The following is a 27909-nucleotide window of genomic DNA, read 5'->3' on the forward strand; positions in this document are numbered from 1 at the left end:
AGTGTCCATGCCCACATTTGGGTTGCTGGTATAAAAATGAAATCCTAAAACTACAGAGAAAAGGAGCTTGGCACGTGGATTGCATTTCGACTTCAGAACCATCCCATGCAATAGACATTAGTGTGATTCTCATCTTGAAGGGGAAGAAACTGAGTCTTTCAGAGGTCAGAACGTGCCTACTGTCACTCAGCCTAGGGAGTGAGTGAGCCTGGAGGCACGTGCGGGCTGTCCCTGGTCCAGAGGCCACAGCCTCACCCACTAAGTCATGCAGCATCAATCTCAATCAGGCCCGGCGTTGCCCACAGGCTGTGATTTTCCACAGTACAATGCTCACTTCTTTAAACCATTGCCTTTCCTATCTTTTCTCTCTCTCTCAGAAAATGACTGCCTCCTCATTACAGGAATAACAGAAGCTGTCGGACTGTGGCTCTCGCTCTCCTGCAACCAAGTGTATAAACTCGCCTGCGTGGCTCCCCTCCACCGCCACCTTCCTGCCTGTAACAATGCAACATTTTCAAAAACAGAAAAAAAGCACAACTGTAACATAACAGACACATTCTTTCCAAGGGGAGAATGAAACCATTTTATTTGGGGGAATGTTCAAACAAAGCCATAAACAATTTGTAACCAATACAATTGTTTGTTCCCTAGTCCTGAATAATTACAGTATATACAAATTCAATAAGGCACTGGTTCCCCAAAAGAACACAAATGAGTCTTCTTTTGAAACAGACAACAAAACCCTTTATATATTGCCAACTCTTCTCAAAAAAATATGGCATTGTTTTTTTTGTTTTGTTTTGTTTTATAAGAGCAATCATAATTGCTAAATCATAATTGCTAAATAATGACACTTCTGGTGCCATTTTGTTCATTTCCACTGCTACGTGACTGAGTTTTCTAAGGAGTTATAACCACAGAACTATTCAAGTTTAAAAACTATACTTCTTTCGGTGCCTTTCCACCTACAGAGAAAAACTAGAACAGACCAACGACATAAAACACTGGAACTTCTAATGAATATGCATGACTCTAGAAACATGAAATTCGGTTGTTTCTAGTACTTGCCACACCCGGCTACACAAGTGAAGCAAGGAATTCCCTGTAAATAAAGTCTTAGCATGTTTTCTAAGCAGCTTCATGTTTTGAGAGTAAAAAGAATGGTCACTAGTGACTTTCGAGCGGTGCTTTCCAGGAGGTCCAAGCCTGTCTCCTCACATACAATGTTCATAGCACTGTTACTTGTGAGTTAACAATCTACACAACTTTCATAAATAAATATTATGTTTCATTTAGTGCTTTATCATCCATAATATTTAAATCTCTAATCCACAAAATGGAGTTGTGCCAGACTCCAAATTGAACATAATATTTATATATACATATATATTTGTAGAAAATATACACACATAATAAACTATAAACCTGATCATCTTAGCATACAAAACTTATATTAGCTAGCAACTAGTATTTGAGGACTCCTTTGGGGGAGTGACTAGGAGGAGATCTTAGTCTTTGAAATAGTCCTTACAGTAAGAAATCAACTACATTATTAATTTCCAGGTTCCCACTTATTCTATAGAAAGGTAAAACAAAAAGGAAATAAAATAAAATACAATTCACTTCTGAGCTACTAGAAATTTAAAAATGAAAAATAATTATTTGGAAGTGAGTAGGTAGTCTGTTTAAGAACACTTTAGGATTCTCTAAGTAAGCTGAATTTTTGGAAGACAGAAACATCTATTCATAAATAAATTCTTGTTGCACTGAAAGACTGTAATAACTAAATAGATGTCTTGAAGTATCTCAGAAATAACTTTTAAGTGTTCATGGTGAGTAAATCAGGTTGAGAAATAGAAAGGAAGCTATTGATTTTTCCAAAGCAACTAATCAAGTAATACAGAAGAAATTTCCTGCTATTTTTCATTAGAACCAACACCTCCCTAGAAAACTAGTTAACTTTCAAATCATCACCTCCCCCCAAAATATTCTGATTTGAAATTATCATATATAAAAACTTACCAAAAAGAACACACATTTTTTGTCTAAAAAAATAAGTCCAACCTCACTTAACATTTAGGAAAAATCAGGAAACCAAAACATGTCCTCACTCAACTGGCATAAACGTGTACTTGTTTGTCTGTGGACGATATGACCAGAGGCACTGGCGTCTCTCTCCATGGCTCAGATGAGTATCACACCTAGTTCAGGCCACACATTCCTTCTAAGCTATCACAAAGAACACAATTTGACACAAGAGAAAGCAACCATCATCACATTGCCAGTCAGGTTATTTCAGTATCACCAAAAAAAAAAAAGCAGTATTCAGATTAAAATTATATTTGGAACCAATTGTGTCTAATTTTTTTAAAAAACAAATTTTGTTCATATTCAAGAATCAAAAAATCTTCTTTGTTACAAACAAAATGTGGCTCTGAAGCCCTGGAAAGTGAGGGCTGCGTACAGAACACTGTGTTTCTTCTCAGCACCCGCCCCGACTCAGCACCGCTCACAGCCACTCTTTGCTCTCGGATGTTTCCTGAATGAACAAGCCACCAGCTGCAAGCCGACTTCAGAAGTGAGAAAAACATTTTCCCATTTTTCATGCAGCTGTCAAATTTTCAAAAAATCTCCATCCTTCAGTCAGCAAGTGGTGGAAATGTGTTATAAAACACTGCCCCCTGGAGTAGTCTGGAAGAAATGTCCTTTTTTTAAGAGGCTGAGGGGAAAGCACTTCCCGATTCTTTACTAAATTACAGAATTTCTGAGCAGCAGACGAAAGCCATACTAAGGACGTGTAAGTGAATAAAGGTGTGGGGGATGCATACGACTTTGAACTTTATGGTCCTGTTGCTCAGGAACATGGGCCCTGCCTATGATCGGACTCCTGTTGCTCAAAGTGAAAACCGGGCAGAATCCGGTAGGTGAAGAGATGTTTTGCACAGTTGCCACAGAGAATACAAAATTAATAAATTAAAAAGTGAACTGAACAGCATGAAAATAAAATAAAATAGAGTCAGTATTCCTAAGTGTGAAATGATCACGTACAATGTATATACTCAGTCCTTGTCTATTCTAGCAAAATAAATCACAGCAGCCATACTATTTTGTGGCCTCCACTAGCTCTCCTCTGCTGTCCCATTTGGAGGTTATACGTATCTATTTTTTTAAATTAAAATTTAGTTAAATTAACCTGACATAGGCTTCTTCTTCTCTTAACTCAGACACAAAAGAGACAGATAATAACGAAAAGAAACTGGTTTTATCTATACAAAGTAAGGTGCGCATAACTTTCCCCTTGTGCTTCTGAGATGGGCTCTTCTGCATATATGAGAAAGGAGCCCTGTGTACCCCCACCCTCTTCCCTACTGACATGGTCTTCTTATAACACAAGAGCCCATTATCTCTATTGTAAAGTGTGTGGTCTTCAACGCAACTGATGGCAATTTTATTTAATATTGAACTTTTTGATGAGAGATCAAAAGCATGCATGGGTCAATTCTCTGCACATTATTTTTTAAAAAAGGCTTTGTTTGTGTTTAATGAAAAGGAAGGGACTTGACCATGAAAGAAATACCCAACAGAATCAGAAACACCACATGGCTCTGAAGAAGAACACTGACACTTACTACTTCTACTAGAATCACATAAAATCTTCATTTGTTCCATATCCTCTGAAGCTGCAAAAGGCCACCTGCAGGAACCCCCACAGGTGGTCCCAGACAGGTGGTGTTTGTACCCAGGTGCATTCACATTGCTGAGGTGGCGCCCAGAGTGGGCTGGCCAAAGTGGTCTGAGGGGTGGGGTAGGGGCTTTCCAGAGAGTTCCACTCTGCATTCTCCAACTTCACAGACTGTCTTTTGGTTTGTAGAGTGCAATAACATTTTACCAATGGAAAAATTATTTTAATTTACTTTCCAGCAGAATTTCTGGCAAGAACTTCCATTGTTATTATTTAAACTATACTAGTATAAACCTTAAAACACCTAAATTAATTGTTATATTTTGGCAAAATTAAAGCATCTTTTGGGGATAAAGAGGGGGCAATCTCAAAATATGGGGCTTTCTTGGAAAGCAAAAAGCATCATTTCTTGAACAAGTTACCCAAGCAGTTTCAACCTCCTACAGACACGATAAATTTGTTTCTGGGAACTTCTTCGTGGAGGCTGCTCCCTGAGAGGTGAGGCTGGACCCGCTGGGAAGCAGGGCCGCGTTCAAGGCTTGCACTGTGGATGTGTCTGGAACATTTTTTGCTTTGCCCACAAAGAGAAGAAGATCTGACTTTCTCCAGTAATGCCCCCCAACCCCTCGGATCAAAGTTTAATGTCCTGGGACTCCGACATTTTGGCAAGTGTTTTCTTAACACGCAGGGCCGTCAGTCTTGAGGCAGGGTTGTGCGCCCAGCACTCCGTCATCAGCTTCCCCATCTGCCGGAGACACTGCGGGAGGGAGGGGAACCGGGAGCAGAGCAGCGTTAGAGACGAGCATTTATGAGGTGCCAGGCTGGCCCGGCATACATATTTGGCTTTTAGTCTTGCATTTCTAAACTCTGAATACATTTTGAAAGATACTTTTAAAACCAGGCAGACAAATTTCATAAAAATTATTTTTTCATGCAAATTTTAAATGACTAAAACAGGTTTTCGTGTCTCCCTTATGATAGGAGCAAGCAGGTGGTTTTGCTGATTGAAAAGAGTACCTTTGAAGTCAATATTAAATAAATACAAAAATACCCAGGGAGTCTGTATTCCACTCCACACTCTCAGATTGTTTTCAACACTTGATAAGCTTAAGTCTTCTCTCTAATTCCATACTATACAAACAAACGTGGCTATTCCTAAATCACAGCTGTCTGCTACAATAATAGCATCACAATGTTGCATTTAACAAGATTAATGACCTGTGCAGAGTCTGGCTAAAACTTTCTCCTACATCAATTATTGATCTTCCTGTTGAAGAGCACAATTTCACTTCATTAGAAATCCTCAGTGAAGGAATCGGGGGAAATACCAATGCCCATAACCACCTTCAAAGTAATGTAACTCCAGCATCTCATAAAGCTTTCTGCATGGTTCACTGGAAAACAATGTATTATTTAGCATTTCAGTAACTAGACACAAAACCAATGAACCAAAGGTTATTTTTAAATGCCTTTTAACACTGAAGAATTATTTTATAAACAGTGCCCTGCCCATGTGTTTGCACTGGCTCCGGTACATGTTTGATGCTTCAAACATATCTCCGAATGTGGCCGTCTGCCCCAACATCCAGAACCTGGGTGAGTTTACAAGCTAGAGGATGGACAGAGAGGATGCAGAGCGGATGAGTCAGGAAAGGCAAGGCCTGCCCCACTCATTTCCTCCTTCTGAACAGCTTTTGAGCAGAGAGACCTGGGTTAGGTTTCACCACTACATCCTTACAGCCCAGTTGCAGTGGACCTGCTGAAATTGCATCTCTTCATCTTTATTAACAAACTAGGTCAACTTGAACCACTTTTGTGTGTAGAAAAAATGCATTTTTCAGATGCCTATCTTCTCTGTCATCAAAATGAGAGGATGTTGTACATGGATTTGCCATGGAGAAAATTCATGATGCTTTGAAAATACACACACACAGAGAATTATAGACTTTATGCAAATGACAGGACATTACAAATAACTGAAATAATGTTATCTGTTATGCTGGCTAAATGTTAACGCACTTGATATATTTTGGAAGTAGCAAAATTAAATAAAAAAAGAAACAGATAATATACCATATTACACTTAGAGCCATATAAATTATTGCAATGTGGTATTGTTACTGTCGCCATCAAAACAAAGAAAAAGAATTCCTGCTCTGGCTGGTGTTGCTCAGTGGATTGAGCGTGGGCTATGAATGAAAGAGTCGCCAGTTTGATTGCCAGTCAAGGCACATGCCTGGGTTGTGGGCCAGGTCCCCAGCGGGACCACATTAGAAGCAACCACACACTGATGTTCCTCTCCCTTCCTGCCTCCCTCCCTTCCTCTTGCTCTAAAAATAAATAAATAAAACCTTTAAAAAAAGAATTCCTGAAATGAATATTTGGAATTTTGGCAAAAAAGGAAAAGTTATATAGCACGTGGTTTCCTCGAGGCTTACCTCATCGCCACTCCACCGGCTGGGGAATGAGGGACGCAGCTTTTTGATGCATACAACCTCTCTCATGTCCTCGAAAGAGGGATCACTGGGCACCAGATCATAGTAGGGAAGCTGGTATTCTTCCACTACCCCTGAAAATATGATTTTATTATTATTTTTTCTATGAAGTAGAAATAAAACCCTAGCATACAAACTGTCCTAAAAAAAAAAAGTTCTATCAGTACTAAAGAGAAGTTCAGGTTGAAAAACAGCAAAATAAATCTTGGGAAAAAATGTGCCCAGACAACACTTAATTTAATTTTTAAAATGAATAGAAAAGCTAACAAAACATAATAGTATAAGTCTTCAAGACATTTTTCTAATTTCAAAAAACTAAGTAAAACAAGCATCTCAAATTTATTTCCAATTTTATAAAGGCTCTTGTATGCCAAATTTTTAAAAATCTATATTAAATCTCCATGCAAATTTGGCAGGCTCATCCCAAACTCATATTGCATAATATGTGATTGTTTCTATTATGGCAGTATGAGGTTATGAATCATATAATAAACTTGGCTGTATATTCTACTTGAAAAAAGTCACATTTACATTTTTTATGCTTAATCATAAGAATACAATTTTGCACATTTAAAGTTTGGAGAATTGTACACACCTGAAAACATTAACCATGATTTTTTAAGTGCAAAGACTATTTGACTTTTTTCTTTAAATTTTCTGTAGTTATCCAAACCATCTGCAAAGAATATATTACTAGTAGGAAAAAATGCGTATTGTGAAAAGAAAGGTTAAGAAACACAAACCTATGTCATCTTTGGGGAAATTGCTCTTGTCATTATAAAGGCTACCTTATTTTTCGTAGTACACAATTTCTACCTTTTTCCTCTTGTTCTTTAAAAAGCAGGCTACTTGTGGCTTCTTTCCAAACCCATTTGATCAACTCCTCGCAATAATTACAGAAGCCTCTGTCCTCAGAGGATGCTGCTCTGAACAGTCTTTTTGGAGTACCCTATTCTCCATCCTAAATCATCTTTTATAGAAATGTCATTGCTTTTTACCACAGCAAGTGGAATGGCAGATTATCTGCTGTATCACTAAATTCACTGGGGATTTACACAACAAAATCTGGAGTCTGTATTATGCCCTTTAAAAAGCAAACCCAAAGTCATGTACAACTATAAAGGACCAGAAGGTTCAAAGGTTTTCTCTGACCATTCCAACCCACCACTTCCTCTGTCCTCTGCTCAGACTGAAGGACAGAATTATTTGTATTATCTATGATAACACCGCCTTCCATTGTGTTTTTTCTCTACAGGACATAATAAAAACACAGAGTCTAACACACAGGAGATGATCACTTCACTCCAGTCCTTCCTTCCTTTCTAATTCCCCAGACAGCTGCTCAGGAACTGTCTTTAGGGCAGAGACGGTCTGTCTTACTCATCTTGTGTTTTCTCAGCGCCCAATGTCAGTGCCGCTGCCTGGCTGGCTGGCGTTCCACACTGGGGGAGGTGCATATAGAACAACAGACACAGGCCAAGTCATATAAAGTTATGAATTAATCAAAGTTTATCTTTGAACTATAGGTCTTAATCATTTCTAGCTTCCAATTGTTAGCAAAATGTCTATATTAGCTGCCATGTAATTGCATCTGAAACCTCAAAACTTTCTTTTCCTTCCAAAGTTTGAAAGGCATATATCTGAATGTGTCTACTTCACCCAAAATTACATGGACTAGAATGACTATCCCAAAACTTCTAACATCTTCATTTTAAAAGTGTTGGAGTATAGAATTTTGTGTGCTTTGCCCCTTTGGGAAAAGAAACTCATTTGTTGAGAGCCTATTACGTACCAGGCACGAAGGTAGGTATGCTATATATCTTTTTTTTAATTTAAAGTACAGTTGACATACAATATTATATTATTTTCAGGTGTCACGTAGGGATTCAACATTTATATACCGTATTAAATTCTTACAAACACGTTTATGAGGCAGCATTATTTTCCACATGGCAGAGATGAGGTAACTTGGTTCTGAGGGATCAAGTAACTAGTCCAGGTCAGTATGGGGGAGAACCGGAACTCTCACATCTCTGACAACCACGTGTCTGTCTCATGCACAGATAAGTGATCAGTTTAGTGCCTCTCACATCTCCAGAGGCCAAGCTGGCCCTAAAGAAGCAATTACTTCCCCAGCTGGTTTTTAAGCTAAGGATCCTGTCTCCCACATTCTGCCTCACAGGCCTTCAGACACAGGGCTCTCGCGGCCCATTTGTTGTAGATGTTCAGAAAAACACAGCTAGAAATGTAACCTTGTCCTCTAATTCCTTCAACTTCTATAGACCTATATTAAATAAGTATCAATATGTTATTCAAAAATACGCTCATTTACTCTTTATAAAACATGAAATCAAGGCACAGGCAGTTAATCAGTATTTTGGTTACTTCTTTTCTTCTTCATAATTATGACGGGAGATTTACTCAGTATTTGAATAGAAAACGTTTCCTACATTAACTTTCCTTTGGGACAAAAGGAGTTCTCTCAACTTGAGAGGGACGGTGTTGTTGTACTTTAACATAAGTCTGTGAGAGGCTCAGAATTCTCAGAGTGGACAGAAGAGACCGCATCACCAAAGATGACCTTTCTGCAAAAGTATGAATGCTTATTGATTAACTGTTTCTCCTTTATATGTAAATAGGATTCTAAATGTAAGTTGAGGTTCTACCAACTGAAATGAACATTTAAAATAACAGCTAACATGTGTTGAGTACTACTTATGGGTCAGTTAGTTTTAATTCTCTTTACAATCATTAAACCTCACAACAATCTGAGGTAATGCAATAATAATTCACCTCCTTTTTAAGATGAGAAAACTGAAACAAAGAAAAGTTTAGTAACTTGGCAAAGGTTCACAGATAACAAACGGCAGGGCTAAGAACAAATGCCAGTGTTCATTAAGGGTAGGCCACGCTTTCCGAATCTTGGGCAAGCTCGGGTTCTCATGCAGGTGAGTTTCTCCAGCCACCGTGAGGAAGAGCAGCAGCACCAGGGTTTCTTCACATGTACGACCACGAGTAAAACCATAAACACGGTAGTTAGGGTGCTAAAGAGCCTAAGACTCAGCTCCTCACCTGAAAGGTGTTGGAATCTACTAAAAGACAAATTATGTAGCAATAAGCAAAATACTACAGGCAATAACAACATCTCAGAATAGTTAAGGATACCTTCTTATTCAGTTAGTCTTACTAGGGAAACCCGATGTTTGCAAAATAAATTCCCATGACCGATAATAGCATTCTTAGGCTTTAATTTCCTTTCAATAAAAACTAATGTTTTTAAATTGCTTTGTGAGGAAGTATGATAGGAAGCTAAAAAGTGGGGAGGTTAAATAATGAGCTTCCCACCCCATATTTTTGTCTCTTATCTGAGTAGAGAAAGCCGAAGGAAGTGGGGCACTGGAGTCGGGGGTGGGGCCCAGCAGACTGGCAAAGAGAAGCTGGACAGGGTACAGAGGGCGCTGCCATGGCACAGCAACTGCTGCAGGAAGGGCTCATGAGAGATTTGAGATAACACATAAAATAGAACAAGGTGATCTTTGCAAAGGCAGAGGAGGTTGACATTGTGTCTAGAAGAGATTTCTGAGACATAGGCAGAGGGAAGAAGGCAATCCAAGATAATTCTCTGATGTGAAATACCATTTCCTGAGAGACTGTGACTGAGTTAACAGAAATAAAGAGAAAAAGTAAAGAAAATTTCATTTAGTAGACAGAACTTTGATTTCTGATCAGCAAAACAGATTTGTAGTAGCCCAGCAGTATCAGTTACTTACCCCCGGATACACATCTCCTAGTCACCTCCCAAAGGATGAGCCCAAAACTGTACATGTCAGCCATGATGTACGACTGGAAGTGATTTCTGTTCAAGCTCTCATCCAGCACTTCTGGGGGCATGTAGCGTTTGGTGCCAACTCGAGTGTTGGGCGGGATGTCCACCTCATTGGTATCACTAAGGAAAAAGCAAGCAGAGCACCATCAGTATGGAAGAAGACCCATGGGTAACAAATCAAGATGATTTCTGAACCAGGGCTTTAGTGGAAGATGCAAAAGGATATATCCCGTCAGGGAATACTGTTTCCTTGAAGAATATTTCTTGTCAACAGTTATATTAAATATTCACAGGTAAAAACCCAATTCAGATGACAGTCAGGATGAAGCTGCAGCATATAAAATTGCATTACCTCTAGATCAAATATAGACTCTACATAATTGCTAAACATCAATTAAATGTCTAAAGGATACATTCCTTCCCTTCATATTTTAATAACTTTGCTCTTAACACTGGATTGGGAGCATGCCAAATTGGTTTATTATAGGCAGTGTTTTTTTACCCCAACTGTTGTGAGGCTTTTAGATCAACTAACAAGTAACAGAGAGAAAGAGAGAAAGAGAACCAACGCCGACTTGCAAATGTTTTACTTTGATAAGCAGGGCCTATGAAAAAGATTTCTACTATCACTATTATTTCATAAATCAAATAACATATTTTTAGTAAAAGGATGAAAAGAGTAATTGTATATATCTTTAGCTTTATGAAAATTTCACAATATTTGTTATTGCTTCCCACAGACTGGGAGGAAATGCATGACGGACAGACCCCAACCTGCAGGTGGGCACCGGAGAACTGCCCCCTCCGTGCCGGGAGCCAGAGCTGCAGTTTAAGCCCTGTGCTGAGAAGGGACTGAGCTCCTACCGTGTGATAAGGTGACGATTAAATGAGGTGAGACGTGAAGTGTCATTGCCAGCACAGGACTAAGCACACGGTACGGGTTTAACAAGAACTACCCCGACAGGAAGGGGAGGGCAGTAGGAGGAAGAGCAGCAAACCCCAGTGCTGATGGGTGAAGACACTTTAAAACAGAAAAGGTATAAAAACTCATTAACCTGAAGTTTGTGGAAAATCTTGGATAAGTCTTCCTATCCCAATTCCCAAGAAAGCGTTCTCTTTCCCTTTCACCACACCTGACTGGCTCTCCAGCACTGACTTGTCTTTCCTCCTCAGCATGGACGAGAGTTAGGGACACGGAGTGTTGCCTTACCGGGCTGGGCAGCAGACAATACCCAGCTCACCAGAGCACGAGTGGCTCTGGGGGGAAGTAAAGTCCGGATTTGATCTTACTGCCTCAATCTCTATTTTCTAAAACATAAAATACATAGTGTCATCTGGGAAACTTTAAAGGGTGGCAAATATCCCTCGGTATATCTCAAAACTGTCTACAGTTACTAGACCTCATAAACCTAAATCTTCTTTCTTAAAATCTTTTTAAATGCACTTCCAGCTGAGATCCTTAACCTGAAGCTATGGCGGTAGAAGTGGCACAAGTGTACCCAAAGGCCCCTTGTGATCTTCCAGATGTTATGACTCTGAAGGGATCTATTTTCCTAAAATAAAAGTTAAAGTGTGAAATTTTTTAAATGAAAAAGACTATGCAGCTGGTATTGCTTCCTTACCATCTGTAATTGTAAGTCTTAGTGTTCTGGGCTCTTTTCTGACTGGGAAAAGAAGTTAAAACATTAATTCTTAGTATTAACCTGCAGGGTACAATAGCAAAATGTCATCTATGTACTGAAACCATAAATGGTAAGAAGGCAGGTGAGCCAAGAAGAGGCTGAGAGAAACTGGAAAAACATCAGATTTAAAAGATGCTACAAAAGCTCCATCTTCAATTATAAAGTAAGTTCACTCCTCCCCTCCCACCCGCTGAGCCCTCTCCTGTGAGCACACAGTAGGTATTCACTCATGTGCAGTCTGTGTGTTCATGATTTATTACTACCAATCATTAGAGGAAGACAGGGACGGCCCTGGGGAGCGGACTCTGAGTTCCATGCAGAGAAACAAACGAGAGGGTGTGCCGACGGGAAGGAGAGAGCAGAGAGCGGGTGGTCCTCCAGAACGTGCCCTGAGAAAGTCAACCAAGGACAGTCTTAGGTCAGCCACCACCCAGAGTGCACTGAGGTCAACAATATACCCTCACCACAGCTGGTAACGATTTTAGACAATTCTCTTCCATTCTTACTCTTAGCCCCTTAATGTTTTATTTGGATTATAAGGTCAGGAAGAGCTAATGGAATGTGTGACTTCAAAACATCTACAGGAAAACAGAAAGGTAACTGCTGTCTAATAATAGAGTTGATATTTGTGATGTCCAGACTCTATATAATTCACCTCTAAGCTCTTATACCTTTCAAACACTGAAGAACATACAACCAAGGATTTTGTATGTCCACCAAACCCCCAAACTCCAGTTCCTCACACAGGCCATGACACACCAAGTATGACCATCCCTCCTCCCCCTTGCTCTCCCCACTCTAGGTGATTTTCCTCACAGTACCTGAATAACTATCCTCACTCTGTAGTATCTGAACAAATATTTGCCTCCTGACCGAAGACTGTGAACTCTTCTGAGCCCTGAATATCTGCAGTAAACATCTGGTATGACCCTTAAGAGCACAGCCTGACCCACCTCCATTCAGAGTGCTTTGCACAGGTAGGTGAACAATACACTTTAAATGAAAGAAGGAAAACTCCTGTTTACAGTAAACTTCACTTGGGATAATTTAAAGAGGAACATAAAAATCTCTATTATGTATAGATCATAAAATGAGGCATTACTGATATCTAGGAGGATGAATAGAATTGTGTTAAGCAAATTTTGCAAAAAATTACTATTAACCCTAAGGCAAATTTGCCTGTAGTGCTACATTCAAACAACAAATATGCCAATTATAAGTAATTCATACCTATGTTATAAAGTATCAGATTCTCCAAAATATAGAGCTCTGCTTCTTCTTCCCTCGGGACTGTTTCTATATTTGACAGTAACTGAACTGCATTTCTTTCTCTGGTTTTCAGAAATACCATTGCAACTGTCCCAAATAAGAGCAGAGAAAAACTGAGCTTGTTAATCTTCAAGGCCACAAACTGAAATTAAAGTGATTGAACACTGGACCCCAAGAACAAAGGAAGACAAAGACAGGAAGGAGAGTCTGATGGTGCAGAACATGGAGGGAGTAACCGAAGGAGAAGGCCTGGGGGGGTGGTAAAGAGGAAAGCAGAAAATGCCAGGGCGCCCCAGCGCCGCCCCTTCCTTTTCCTCTGAGGGAGGGAAGGGGTGAGATGGGAGGTTGGCAGGAAGAGATGGAGACTCACAAGGGGAGCAGAGTGGGAGAAAAGAACTCCAAACCCGCAACATAACCCTGTGTATTGCAGTGGCTACACATACATGGAGTCAGATTTTAAAATCATAGGCAGGAAAGATAAATACCAACTTCAGGACATTGGTTACTCCTGCCAGGGATAAAGAGAAATAAAAAAGGGAAGAGAATGCAACAGGGCTATCTGCAACACTGTATTTCTTTTAAAAAGAAAGGCCAACTGGGTACTCAACTGGTTACAGCATCTTCCCAATATGCCAAGGTTACATGCTCAATTCCCACTCAGGGCACATACAGTGAATGCATAAATAAGTGGAACAACACATAGGTATTTCTCCCTCTCTCCCCCTTCCTGACCAGAAAAAAAAAGACCGAATAAAATTAACAAATTAGTAACATTTGTTAATGTTAAATTATGAGTATAAATTTTTATAATTTTTTATATTTAAATGCAAAGTGGAGCAAAATTAGGTTTACAGTTGTTCATATAGAAAATAATACAAGTTAATAATAATGCAAGAATAAACTCTGGTTTGCATACTCGCAACTGTAAACCTACTTTTGCCCCACCCTGTACATTGTAATGAAATGTTTTAAATAAAAAGAACTCAAGAGGATCAGGTACAAGAAAAACATACATTTCAAGGATGAAGGCATAGGTTAGAAGCATAACACCCAAAACAACAAAAATCATCTCAATAAACAACAAAATCACAGAGGAGACAAATTTCTATCAGGGAGAACTGAAAATATCCCATGCAAACCATGGGCACTGCATTCACTGCAGAGGAAACATGTTTTCTCTTCTCCCTTCCCATGTCAAAGGACTGAAAATATTTGCATAAAGGTGTCACGAGTGAAGCAGTGGGTTTAGAGAATCACGGGGTATTCTTCCCGTTTATGTTTTTCTAGTTAATGCCATCATAACTTCTATTCCTGTTAGTGTGAGTGCCACTGTGATACGGACTTAACCAGATTGGGGAAAAATAAGGACATAATTGGAACAAAATTAATTAAACAATGTCAAGTAAATTCTTCTAAAAAAATTCTTTTTTTTTGAATCACACTTTAAAGGGGGTTCTTCTTTGTGAACTTTCGGGACAGTGGGGCTGGGACAGGATAAAGTAAAAACACCTAAAGTTTGCTGAGTGACAAATGAACAGTAACCTGGGGCCTGGCCCAGGAGCTCAGTTTGTTGGAGTGTGATCTGGTGTACACCAAAATGTTGTGGGTTCGATCCCCACTCAGGGCACATACCTAGATTACAGTTTCCATCCCCAATTGAGGCACAAATGGGAGGCAACGGATAGATGTTTTTCTTTCCCCCCTCATCTTCCTCCTCTCCTCTCTCCCTCTTGCTCTAAAATCAAAAACTATGTCCTCAGGTGAAGATTTTTTAAAAAGAGTCAAACAATTAAAGAAACGAACAGTGGTTTGGAAGGTTGGGGATAAAGGACAGGTCAGCTAGGGAGAAGAGGGGTCTCCTCTCCTGCCTAGGGTTGTGATGAAGCATTAACGCCCTGTAGGAAAAACAAATCAGGGAAAATATTCTGGTAGCATGAACACTAAAACTACATTTTATGTAATAACTTATAACATGTACCTTGAGCTGATGGTGTTTGGGAAGAACCAGCAGCTACATCATGCTATAAAAATTATTGCAGAGGTAGAAGGCTCATATGGCAAAATAAAAATCAAGCTCGTTAGGATCCCCAGATTTGCCTTGAATGACACTGAGTTCCCTACTGGACTAGGTGGCAGTGATGATAATAAGTCTAATTGTATTTGACTTAAAAAGCAGAGTGTCTTCAGCTAAGATTGCATAAAGTTCTATTTCTGACCAAAGTTCCCTCACAGTGGTATGATTTAAAAAAAAAAAAAGACAAAGAAAGGAAGGAAGGAAGGAAGGAAGGAAGGAAGGAAGGAAGGAAGGAAGAAAGGAAGAGAGCCAGGTGGTGGAGTAAGAGGTTTACAATGATGACCAAAAGGCCTCCAAGTACGTGCACACTTTGAGTGGCACTTCTCACCAAGGAGGACATACAGGTGAAAGTTCACAAGGCAACTGCTTCAGGCAGGAGGGAGAAAGCAAGGACTTATGGATTCTGTGACACAAAGAAAAACAGACAGGAAAGGAGAGAAGGGGAGGAAAAGATACAAAACTAAGATGTTCCTCTTCTCTTCTCTTCTGCAGGTGCCAGGGAGGGGCTTACTAAGAGGTGGGGGGACGGTGCACCCTGCTGGGAAATGCATATCATACGACACTGTTTAGAACTTGGGCACGGGGTGATTGCTGTGACCAGTTTCAGAGTCTACAGGGAGGGCACCACCTTACTGCCTACACCTGGGCAGGCTGCCTGCAGTGTCCTCCTTGGCCCAGCACTGGTGTCTAGAGTGGTGTGTATGCACCACAGGGTTTGAGTAACCGAGGCTGAAAGTGGAGTCTCCAGCTAGGCTCCTGAGCAGGCTGGGGAATGAACCTGAGCACCTCATAGGACTCAGTGGAGCAGGCCATGCCTTTTACCCTGGGTGTCATACACGAGCGAAGGGTAGGCAAAGGACTTTTATATTGGTGGCAGGGAATAAAGGGAGTTTTTGAAAACACAGTATCTGTCTTAACCTTGTTTTGTGTCAGATATTTTTCATGGTAACTAAGCCACTCCTAATTATATATCCATAGCAGAAATTCTTCCAAGAAGTGATATGTAAAGGAAAAAGCCGTTGCTTGGTTCAGCACAATGCACGCTCCCCCTGGACCACACACGGAAGAGACACTGAAAGTGTCCGGACAGCCTCACACAGAGCCCACTGTGGACAGGAGAGGCAGCTCGGGAACTATGCCGTGGGCTCAAGGAGGTGACTCCACTGTACTGAGCCCTCGGGCACATGCAGGGCCTTCAGCCAAGTGTCGCTGATGCCTGGAACAGACAGGAAAGGGAGGACAGAGGGAGAAGGGCGATAAAAAGGTCACAGAGAAAGAGAAGAAACAATCTTTAATGATCTAAAAGCATTAAAAAAAAATAAGAACTGAACTGTGAAGAACAGTGAAAGACGGGTGAGGGCAAAAGACCTGTGAGGGAGGCCATGGTTTTCCTGGTGGCTGACGAGTGGTGTTTGAAATTAACCACACATGGATATTAAATGTTAACCACCAGAGAATATTAAATCACCTCTTAGGGAGACTGAAACGACCTCTCAAAGCATGAGAGATTCTCATGAGCCTTCAGAATATGGGGCTGTGCTCACCCCTCTGTGTTTCCTGGGTGTCTCACAAACTGCTGTGGGGCTGATTCGCTGCGCTGAGCTTCACGCAGTCGTGTTAAGTAAAAGGGAGAGTTTTCTATCACATTTTTCAACAGGATCCACTGCTTCAATGTGAAGTCCTGAGAAATCTCAGGGCTTCTTAGAAACAGAACTTCAGAACTGAAAACTCTTCAGTAGGAGGTAAGTACAGCTGCAGAGACCCTGACTGCGAGAGCTGACTCAGCCACCCATTCGCTTAGTTCCAGGACTTTGGCAAATTATTTAGCCTCCTCACTTTCTTCAAAAATCACTAAGTAAACAAACCAGACACAGTGCTAAAAACAGCAACATAGGAACGACTGAGGAAATGCCCTGCCCTCTGGGCTGGGCTGTCTCCTTTGTGCTTGGACAAATGGATAAGCACCAACTGGGAGATGGGGTGTTACAGCCCAATTTTCATTATAGGTTTTCTATTTAAAATTTAAGACCTGCGAGGCCCTAAGCCAGGATTTACTTGTCCCCTAAAATATATATATGGTATTCTGACACTGAAGTACCAGTAGGTTTGCTTGATCCTCCAGAGTGAAAAGTGAAAAGCTCTGTTAAGTTCTTTCAAGGGATTTCAGGCATCCTTGTTTTCTCCTCCCAAGAGAGATCGGAGGTCATAGTGATTGATGGCTGCCACAGCATCACCTGGATTAAAATTCTGTTGGCCAGGAAATGCATCAGCACTTATATCATTTTCAAGGCAGTGCATGAAGAAACCAATTCAGGATAAAAAAAATTCTATGTGCAGGAAGTCGCTAAAGCACAGTCCATTCTCTCTGTGGCTCTCAACTTCCCTGGGAACCTCCCAGAAATGAGTTAAAAGCCTGAGAGAGCACTTACCATGTAGACACCAGGGTAAAGAGTAAGTTCACACAGGAAGTTCATAACTGAGGACCAAGAACTCAAGCCTGGGTTAGTTTTGATCCCACTTGTAATAAAACGCTTTAAATTCCTGGTGTGTGTGCACTCCTAAAATAGGAAAGTCAGGAAAAGAGTGGAAGCCAAAGAAACATATAAAGCAAGGTTTAAAGGTGAGGCTCAAAAACTGAGAAGAGCAAAGTTCCTTTGAAATATAGAAAATAAAAATGTGAAAAGGACATCTGAAATTATCAAAAGCAACCTCCACTTAATGGCAGAGGAAACAGGCCCAGAATGGCAAATGGCCTCACAGCTACTCTTCGGCCGAGTAAGATCTGTGTGCCCCCAGCCCTCACAGCTGCCCACCTGGGTGAGCCTCCTCACATCTCCCCTCCCTTGATGAGCTAGTCTATAGCTGTGAGCATTTATGCCAAATAAATTGCTGGCTTATCCCTTCAAATATTCCTCTCCACTTCCTAGAATCAGGGTTTGCATAAAATTTAAGAGGTCCTTCAGTTTGTTCCCCTTACATTAAGCAGAACTAAGTTTTAGAAATATAATACTTTCTGTTTGGTTTAAGGTCTATAAAGAAAATGAGTTCTCAATGACTTTTATATGCCAACATTTACGAATTCAAAACAATGTTGGAATATCTATCATGAATAACTCACTATGTCATGTCAAATGGGAGACACATTAATTAAGTTGGCACGGATCCTGCTCTCAAGATGCCCAGTCATGAGTAAAAAGATGAGCATGTACTAAAATAATTATAATTCCGGACAGTCAAGGGCCAGGAATTGCTATAGGAGTAGAGAGATGATGTTGTTATTCCAAGCTGCCGGTGAGCCTAGTGACTAAAGGCAACTCTGAGTTTGGACTAAGGTATCTGGAGAGGTAAGGGCGTCCCCAATTACAGACCATGCAGTGAAAAACAAGGCAGCAGCAACATGGAGTATACATGGGAAAAGGCAAGCAGTACAGTTTTGCTGAAGAAAACATATAAGTTGAAAACTTTGTGTAATATAAAACTAGAAAGGTGGATTTAATCCAGAGTATGCAGGATCTCTGGGGCTAACAAAAGGTGTTTTCACCCCCTTCATCCTGTAGTCCCTATGAAATCATTCATTTATCCATTATGTAAAAATTTTAATCAATACATAAGTAATGGGCACCAAGTAAAGGCACCAAGTAAAGGCACCAGGGATGCAAACTTCAGAAAAATATGGTTTTTAACTTCATGGAGCTTAGTCTCCAATGTAAACAACAGGTAAGTAGTCAGTGACTACTGTACGCCAATGTGAGCAATGCCATGAGGGTGTCAAAGTCAGACTGTAAGAGAATGATAACAGGCATCCCAAAGGAAAAAACTGCAGGTAAGCAGTAGTTACCTAAAGAGAAGAGGGGATGTTGGGTTTACTTAAATGGTAAAGAGAAAAGCATGTTAAAAACACTTGGAGATGAAAGAAAGTATAAAGTGTTAAGAATAAAAGCTACATTTTATCCCAAAGCAGTAAGAACCTATAAAATATTATGATGACCAAAATTATGCTTCATGAAAATAAGTCTGGCAGCAGCACATAGAAAAAGTTGCAAATAAGAAGCAACCACAAAATGCTTTACTCCGAACTCTGGAAAAATGGTAAAGAGGACCCAAACTGTCACAGTTCAAGTGGGACTATCATGGAGATAGAATTTATTCAACAGAGCAAACCAAAAAATTCAGGAACAAAGGGAATGTCAGGCACCTCACATCTGAGAACAGATCACACAGAACTGGAAACCAGGAGGGAAAAGCAGATACGGCAGGAAACCTAGCAGTGGGAAAACCCTAAGAAGGAAACAGAGCAGAACCTCTAGAGAGAAGGAAGGGGAACCAGGACTGAAAAGGCACATCATGAAAACAGGAAGAAGAGAGGCTCACGCACCACACCATGGAGAGTAAAATGGCAATCAGAAAGCCCTGTGGGACCCTGGCCCGGTTGCTCAGTTGGTTAGAGCGTCATCCCCATACACCACAGTTATAGATTTAATCCTCAGTCAGGGCACATACAAGAATCAACCAATGAATGCATAAGTAAGTGGAACAACAAATTGATGTCTCTGTCTCTCCATATCTATCTCTTTTTCTCTATTTCTCCCTCCTCCTCCTTCTCTTAATTTCTTTCTCTCTAAAAATCAATAAATTACAAAAAAAATAGCCTTGTGGTGACAAAGATCAACGGTGTCCCTCAATAAAGGAGATTCAGGAGAGAATGAGGCAGAAGCCAAATTACAAGGTATTATGAATTACTGGCTTGTGAAAGCAGATTATTCTTTGGAACTACCAAGAAATTTAACAGGGAAAGAAAGGAGAGAGACTATTAACTTGAGAAGCAAAGTGGGAAATTTTTTTTGGTAAAAAAGACTTGAAAGGGGTTATAGGTCAACAAAAGAAGAGAATTCAGAAGGGAGAAGGGATTTAATAATCTTTCGTGGCAGGAGGTTCACATTTCTAACTTAAATCTACAGTACAAGTCATTTCCTACTGCGCTGTTTTAAATATCGAGAACTTCAACTTGCCACCCAATAAACGGTGAAGACCTTCCTGTATTTGGGCCTTATTACTCAACCACTCCTTATTCTTCTGGTTGAAAATACGAATTCGTTAGTTCTTTCACGTGAGTGTCATTTTTCCAAACTTTTAATCATCTCCATGACTTTTTCTTTGTGCCCTTTTCTATATCTTATTGAGTCACCTTTGGGAAAAATCCACAAAAAGGTCCCACAATTTAATAAAGGCTAAGCCTTTTAGTTTTTAAAAACATAGTTATATGATGATCCCTCTAAGCCAGTGGTTGGCAAATTCATTGTGTTTGGTGGTTTTATTTTCAAAGCAGAGGAACCATTTCTTCTAACTGAGTCATCTGCAGGATGAACGGTGCTGCTCGGATTGAGAGGACAAGCACGATGGAGCCGCAGCAGGGGGCGGTCCTCCCACCCCCCATTCCGGAAAGGCAGCTGATATCGCCCGGGGAGCTGCCCCTCCTCCCTCCCAGGGTCCGAACATGGCTGTTTATAACTCGTGCTGATTCATGTGTTCAGGTGTTATAGTCACTGCTTAAGCTACAGTATAATAGTGCTGAATACTGGCTGTGTTTCATTCATTAATTTCTAACATTTCTCACAAAACACTTCTGCAAGTGATCTCTCTTCTATCATATAAAAAACATTGCCTTTATCACCACATAATCTGTGGATCTTTCCTGAAACCTTTTCCTACACTGAATTCTGATCACATAATCTGAGACATTAGCTACCTCTTTTCTAAACAGCTACAAACCCAGCCAATACACTGACATTGTTTTGAAGCCACAGAAATAGAAATGAACCACTTGGTGTTGCAAATAAAATATTTCTTCTTTTTCCCTCCCAAGAAAAGTCAAAATTAGTGGAAGTTTGTCCTCTAGTAAATATCCTAGAAGCACTGAACAATGAAATGCATAATCTATAAAAAGTGATGGAAAAGAATCATAAAGGGTATATTTGTTCACCTTGATACTAACCTAATAAATTTGACAGCCAGGCCCAGATCAGCTATACAGCAGGTTCCATTTTTCTTCACCAGGATGTTTTTACTTTTCAGATCTCGATGGGCAATTGCTGGTTTGCCTTGAGTACTAAAGATTTCGGTGTGTAAATGACATAGGCCACTGACAGAAGAATAGGCTAACTTCAGCATCGATTTAATATCTAGAGTGGTGGACTTCAAGTAATCGTAGAGGGAACCATTTTCATGATAGTCTGTGATCAGGTACAGCTGGGTCCAGGATCCTGTCCCTTTGATATCTGCAGCAATAAATCCTAAAAAAAAAAACAAAAAAACAAAAACAAAAAAAAAGGTTTGTAGCTAAGTGTGTTATGAATGGATCTTATCAGGAATAAGTCATATGCTCAACTGTCATTCTTTGTCACAGGTGTCTTTATTTCGGCATTTAATTCAGTTTTCTGATCATGCCTATGAGAGTATGAAATTACTAATACCAATCTAAACAATAGGGGTAGAGAAACATTAAGAATTTTTCACCGGCCCTAGAGGGTATGGGTCAGCTGGCTGGGCATTGTCCCTGAAATTGAAAGGTCACTGGTTGAATTCTCAATCACAGCTTATGCTTGAGTTGTGGGTCCAGCACAGACTGGGGCGCCTGAGAGAGGCAACTGATCGATGATTCTCTCCCTCTCTTTCTCTCTCCCTCCCCCTCTCTCTAAAAATAAATAAATAAAATCTTTTTAAGAATTAAAAAAAGAGCTTTGATCTGAAGACATGACTCCTTTCTAATCAGTTGTTGATATTTAAATAATTTTAAGTTAATAGGACATAGTGCATGGTATTATAGTTACACATAAGACACTATTTACAAAATAGGGACTTAAGTCAGACACCTCAGATTAGCTTAAACTCTTTGCAGTTGAGTCACCCAACTAGATCATTTCTAAATGGGGAAAATAAAAAGGAAATCAATTATCCATATAAACTCTGGATATAAATAATCCTGCAGATAAAATTTTTATAACTTTTCACAAAACTAAAACAAAAATGAGCTCCTTTAAATCTCTAAGAAACCTTAAGAAATTCTGGTATTATTGTATTTGCATTTCCTGTCCTTCAAGAAAAAAACACTGGCGAGCACTCCATTTCCACCCCACTGTTCTTTCAGAGAAGTGCCTTAGTCATTCCTCCTGTGCCATCTCCCATTAGAAGCTGTGACATTCTTGGGCTCATACCAAGAAGAACATGTCTATATATTTAATAACAGATCTAGATGGATGAGTTAATATACAGATGCTAACAGAAAAGTAGAGAAAAGCTAGAAAACCCTGAACACTGCTGTATAGACTCACCCAAAATGTTTTCATGCCTCATCAAGACAGTCTGGTATATTTCTGTCTCTCGGAACCAGCTGGCTTCCTCGGTGGTGAAGAACACTTTCACAGCTACCTTTTCGCCACGCCACTTCCCCATCCAAACTTCCCCATAGCGACCTTTTCCAATCTGTTTCACCATCTGAATCTGCTTAGCTATAGTCCTTTGGACCTGTTAAATCCCCAAACACACTGTTAGTACATTCACAGCACTACAGATTTGTTTAATCATTTTTTTCTCCAGAGAAGAAACAATTATTGCATCTAAAGTAGATTAAGCCAGTTTTCCTTTTATACAGACATGTTATTTGTAATTATTTATTAATTTATGCTCTCCTCTCTTCAAATTTGAGATTTGAAATTGGTTGTGAATTCTGAGTGTGTGTAATATTACTTCAAAATTATTGACTACTTCATTCTATCTATAACTTTCACAGAGAGAAAAACCTCAATGGGTTCACAGTGGTTAGAATAGAATACTTTTCATTTCCACCATTGTAGTGGGACACCGGACACTCTGAAGGGACTCATGCTACTATACACTTGGATAAAATACAACAAAACAAAATGTACACGTGGGGCAAAAGTAGTTTTACATTTGTGAATATGTGGAACACAGAATTTATTCATGTACTGTTATTTATTAATCATTGTATTATTTTCCATACAATTTTTTGCCCCACTCTGTACTGTTGGGCACACAAAGAAATAAAGGAAATCTCCAAGTAGGGAGGGAGGAAAGGAGGCAGAGAAAAAAGACAGGAAGAAGGAAAGAAAAGAGGGAAGAAAGGGGAAGAGAGGGGGGAAAAGAGGGAGGAATGAGCTGAGATGAGTGCAGGGACAAATAAGCATTAAGCATATCCAGAAGGGAGCGGGGAGGGGAAAAAGGATGGGAAGGAGCAGAAGGGACTAGTCAAGGAACACGAATGAATGACCCATGGACTTGGACAACAGGGTGGATTGACTGTGGGATTCGGGGGTAGGCTGGGCAGAGGAAAGCAAGGGAGGGAAATTGGGACAACTATAATAGAACAAAAATATGATATTTAATAAAAAAAAAGACATATTCAAAAGCCAGGTTGCCTGCTGCCCGGGCTAAGAATAATAGCAGCACTGGGATCCAAAATCTAAACTTTGATCCCTTTAAAACTAGAAGAACTGAACCTGGGTTTCATCATTTTATGGGGCCACCGAATGGCACTAAATCTGTCCTACATTGGCAGCACACCCACGACTCCCAGCAAAATCAAATACATATCCTCTCTTGAGGAAATAATTTGCAGAATACCATTCATCCCACCACTATGGTGAGATACCAGGTGTTTTGAAGGGAATTTTGTCATCATATAAGTTGATCTGAGGTAAAATACAAGAAATAAAAAATGGATGCATTGTTGTGCTCACAAGTGTGGACCAAAAAGGAGTAGGGCAAGTAACCTCACAGGGTGACCTGCTCATGAATTCCTAACAGTACAGGTCATGGCGAGCAGTCAAGCCCTAGACATGTAACTTCTTTAGTGAAAGGTTTATCATTGCCTCAAGCAAGCCTGGTCTACTGTTTCTGTGCATGTAGGTTAACACACCTTGAAATGCCTCTTTCATACCTCTCAGAAGGGAAACTGCCCTCAGAGAGCACATAATCTTGTTAGCTCTCCTGGTATCCAATCCCTGCCCTGCGTCCTCCTTCGCATTCAAGTAGTTTTCTGTACTTTTCCTCCTTAATGCATAAAAGAAGCTGCAAACTGCCATTCTGAGAAGCATTTTTCTTAGTTTGTTAAGATCTTACTTCTAGGTGTTTCCTTGGTTTGGCTCAAATAAATTTTTATAAACATTCTCTGCAGGTTTGGATGTAGCTCTGACAGGAGGAAATCTCCAAGCTGGTAGGAGGGACAGAAGGAGAGGAAGAAAGGGAAGACCTCACAGAATAAATTCCTTAAAACAAAAGGAAACAGCCATTCTACATGAGGTCAAGAGAAATAATCCAAACAGGTTAACCCCTTCAGATTACAGATGTTGGAATTTTCAGATATAGAAAGCTAAGGAACACTACATGAAATATGTAAAGAAATAGAAGATGAGATGAAAAATAAATAAGCAGAAAGAAATTAATGAAAAGTATACTTTGAAATGAAATAATTATTACTTCAAAATGTAAAATAGACAAGTATAAAGCAACAGATTAGAGCTGGAGAAAAGTTAAACTAATAAGAGAACTCGGAAGAATTAGAGAGAGTACTGCAGCGACAAAGAAAAAGAAAATATGAGATTTAAGTGGCATAGAGGTGAAATGCCTTTATACATGGACTTAATCCTTCTGCGCTTACAATAAAATATTTTAAGAACTCCATAACTGAAATGGCCAAGTATCAATGATAATTTACACAAGTTGAGAGACATATACATAAAGAACTCAGCACAAAACTCTTACAAGATCTGATCAGAAAACAGAAATGTATTCTTTGCAGAGATATGCTTTGTATCAAGTAAACTTAAAGTATTTCCTTTTGTTTTTGCAATTTTATGGACCATGCATGTACTTACACTGAGACCACCCAGATAATCCAGAATAATCTCATCTCAAGGTCAGTTGATCAGCAACCTAAAGTCCCCTTCATCATGTTAAACAACAGATTCTGGAGAGGAGAGCATGGACACTGGCTGGGGGGCATTATTGTGCTTACCACAGGTGTCCACCAGCGAGGATGGGTTCTGTTTTTGCACAACGGATGATTCAAGAGATAGTGCTATCTGTTGCCATAACCATTGACAATAGTAATATCAGATGAAAAGGAGGGGGTATATATTTTAAAATTTTTCTGAAAATGGGATTGAAAAACAAAAGCATTGCTGCCATGAAATTAAGTCATTCAGCCTAAAGGAAATACAGAACTGCGCATGCGTGTTCAGCAGCTGTTCTCCCTTTGGAGTCAGACGCACTGCATGAGCAGAGTCCAGGATATTTCTGCTCCCAAATGTGGAAACAGGAGCATCCACAGCACTAAGTACTTGAGAGGCAAATCCTCTCAAGTAATTACTCAAGTAATTTACTCAAGTAATTTACTCAAATTACTCAAGTAATTTAACAAGTAGTTAAATTACTGACTGGGGAGGAAACTTCCCATACTTATTAGAGAAATATTATTTAATATACAGATGTTACAAATCATTGCTTAAGTAAATCTAGAGAACATTTTCTAACTGAAACAGTTTTTTGTCCTTTTCTAATGCTGGTATATCATATATTTCAACAAAAGCACTGGTGGAATTGGCACTGCTTGGAAGAATAGGAACAACTGGTCTCAAAAAGTGTCATTAAATTAAACTCAACAATTAAAAGTATGCTTGAGATTTATTATAACATCTAAGGGCCTAAAAATAGCTTGAAATTGCTTGAAACTGATTTATTTCAATTTTTATTTGATTTAACAAATGTTTCTGGTTTTTCTCTACCTTAACTTTGATTCTATATTACATCTCAGATACCTGTTTTAAGGTTTGACTGCATTAAAAAAAAATGCCTGTGAAACACAATCACTATAATTGTGACTCCAGAAAGAAAAGAAGTATTTCATGTAAAATGGGTACAACTGGGTGTATTACACAAGGAGTTACCACTATTTCAGAAATGTCATCTTATCTAGTGACCCTGACAGTGTTTAATGTTGAAGTCCCCATCCATGGGGAGACACTGGCAGACGTGCAGCTCTAAGCCATGCTCTGTGCTCTCCAACACACCCTGAACTAGCGACACACGTGCGCACATGCACACACCCACACACACCCCTCCACACAAACACACAGTTCAAAGTACATTGCTTAATAAGGCTGGGAAGATTTTTCACAAAAGATTCCTCACTTACGAGGCTTAATGTTCAATTAGAGAATTTACTTCACCTTCTTTTCCTTTACAGGTTCAGATAAATAGGGAATGAGAAAAGTAATGTCACTATTTACTGAATACATACTATGTATCAAATAAATATATCTGTATATATATGGTGGGGAGACACATAAACTATCTTAATTCTTACTAGCAACCTCTGATATTCCTTCCTTAAAGGATTTATATATAAAGGTATATAAAATATATATAAGGTATTTAAAATACACATAAAGCATGAATTCTCCCCTTACGTTAATAAAATTCTTGTATATAACAAACTTTTATCGAGGTGAGATACTCACTCACATCATAATGGATTACACAATTTGCACTACCCTAAAAGAAGATTTTAAATCTGTAATACTGAGCTTTTTTTTCTAAACTGGTTTTGTAGATAGGATCCTCTTCCCAGCCTGCCCCTACCAACTGCATTCCTTTGTGTGGTTTAACTCACATTTGGTTCACACCTCACAAACGTTAAGAACACCGATTCTGGAGGCGGATCACCTGGGTCTGAATCCTGGCCTGTCCACGTACCAGCCAGTCGGCCTGTCTAGGCCTATGGGTCTGATGCGTAATGCAGAGATATATGTTTAGAGCTGCCTTGCTGGGTTGCTATGAGGATTAAATTAGATCATATTTATAAAGGCCAGTGTCTGGCAATCTGGCTGTTCTTACTCATTTTTTTGATATACGCCAAATGCTATTTTTTGGTGTCTGGATTATAGAAAAAAAGAGTATTTTCACAGATAGTAAAAGTTGGGAGTTGAAAGCTTTTAAAACAAATTATTGAACAGCCCATTTAGTCAACTGGTGGGCCACAAAGTGAATGAAATACAGTCTCCACCCCTGAGGAGATGAGGGTCCATCGAAAGACACACGCACACTAACATCAATTTTATAGTATTTTAATCCACTGTATTGAAACTACAAGCAAAATGTTGTGACAGAAGACAGACAGACTGGCTGGGTCTGGGGTAAGTGGGCACAGAGATAAAGTGTGAGGTCGGCCAGGAGCCAGAACTCTGAAGATCTCCCCATAAAGATACTGTTTCATTCAATGTCATTTCATTATAACCCTGGTGAGATGCTGCAAGAACTTAAGTCTTGTTTTTGTCAATTGGCCTGTGGTAAAATCGGTTTTGATATGTCATTTGGCTTAAAGTTGAAGAACCTATTGACGACGTTAAGTAAGGATGTACTGCATTTGAGAAACCACTACAGGAGGCTGATGCTAGCGCTCGGGGAGCAGGTGGAGGACAGGGGGGACAAGAGGCATGCCACGCAGACCAAGCTAAAGTAGGAGACACACGAATGCTACTGGATATGACAATGTTTTACCCAGGAAGGTAACAGAGTAGATCAAAGGTTTCAGGGCAATAACTCCACAGTAATGAGAAAGACGGGTAAGAAGGAGGAAAACAAATAGTTTTCAAGTCCAAGAGCATGAGTATCTGATTCATTATTATCAAAGGGGATTTCAATATTTATACTTTTCTTATAAAAATGAATAATAATATGTTTAAATATAAGAATTATATTAGACATATATTAATTCTAAAAGTAAAAGATCATGCAAATTGATAAGAACTTTCATGTAAGAAACATTTACATCCTAGGAAGCACCAGTTTGGTCCTAGAGACTCCTT

The 27909-nt window shown here is 39.6% G+C and overlaps 1 protein-coding gene across 3 annotated transcripts in view; it reads right to left on the reverse strand.

The window, feature by feature from the left end:
* Window positions 1-573: 573 nt before the first annotated feature.
* Window positions 574-27909, reverse strand: part of BMPR1B (bone morphogenetic protein receptor type 1B) — a 351191-nt gene continuing 323855 nt past the window's right edge. For all 3 annotated transcript variants that reach the window (XM_036026290.1, XM_036026287.1, XM_036026291.1), the window contains 5 exons: window positions 22357-22549; window positions 21021-21318; window positions 9948-10123; window positions 6121-6251; window positions 574-4439 (listed from right to left, as the gene is read on the reverse strand). In XM_036026290.1, the coding sequence (XP_035882183.1) occupies window positions 4314-4439; window positions 6121-6251; window positions 9948-10123; window positions 21021-21318; window positions 22357-22549 (924 nt within the window). In that variant the 3' untranslated portion in view covers window positions 574-4313. The remainder of the gene's footprint in view (window positions 4440-6120; window positions 6252-9947; window positions 10124-21020; window positions 21319-22356; window positions 22550-27909) is intronic.

This window comes from Phyllostomus discolor, chromosome 1 (genome assembly GCF_004126475.2).
Source record: "Phyllostomus discolor isolate MPI-MPIP mPhyDis1 chromosome 1, mPhyDis1.pri.v3, whole genome shotgun sequence".
NCBI lineage: Eukaryota > Metazoa > Chordata > Mammalia > Chiroptera > Phyllostomidae > Phyllostomus > Phyllostomus discolor.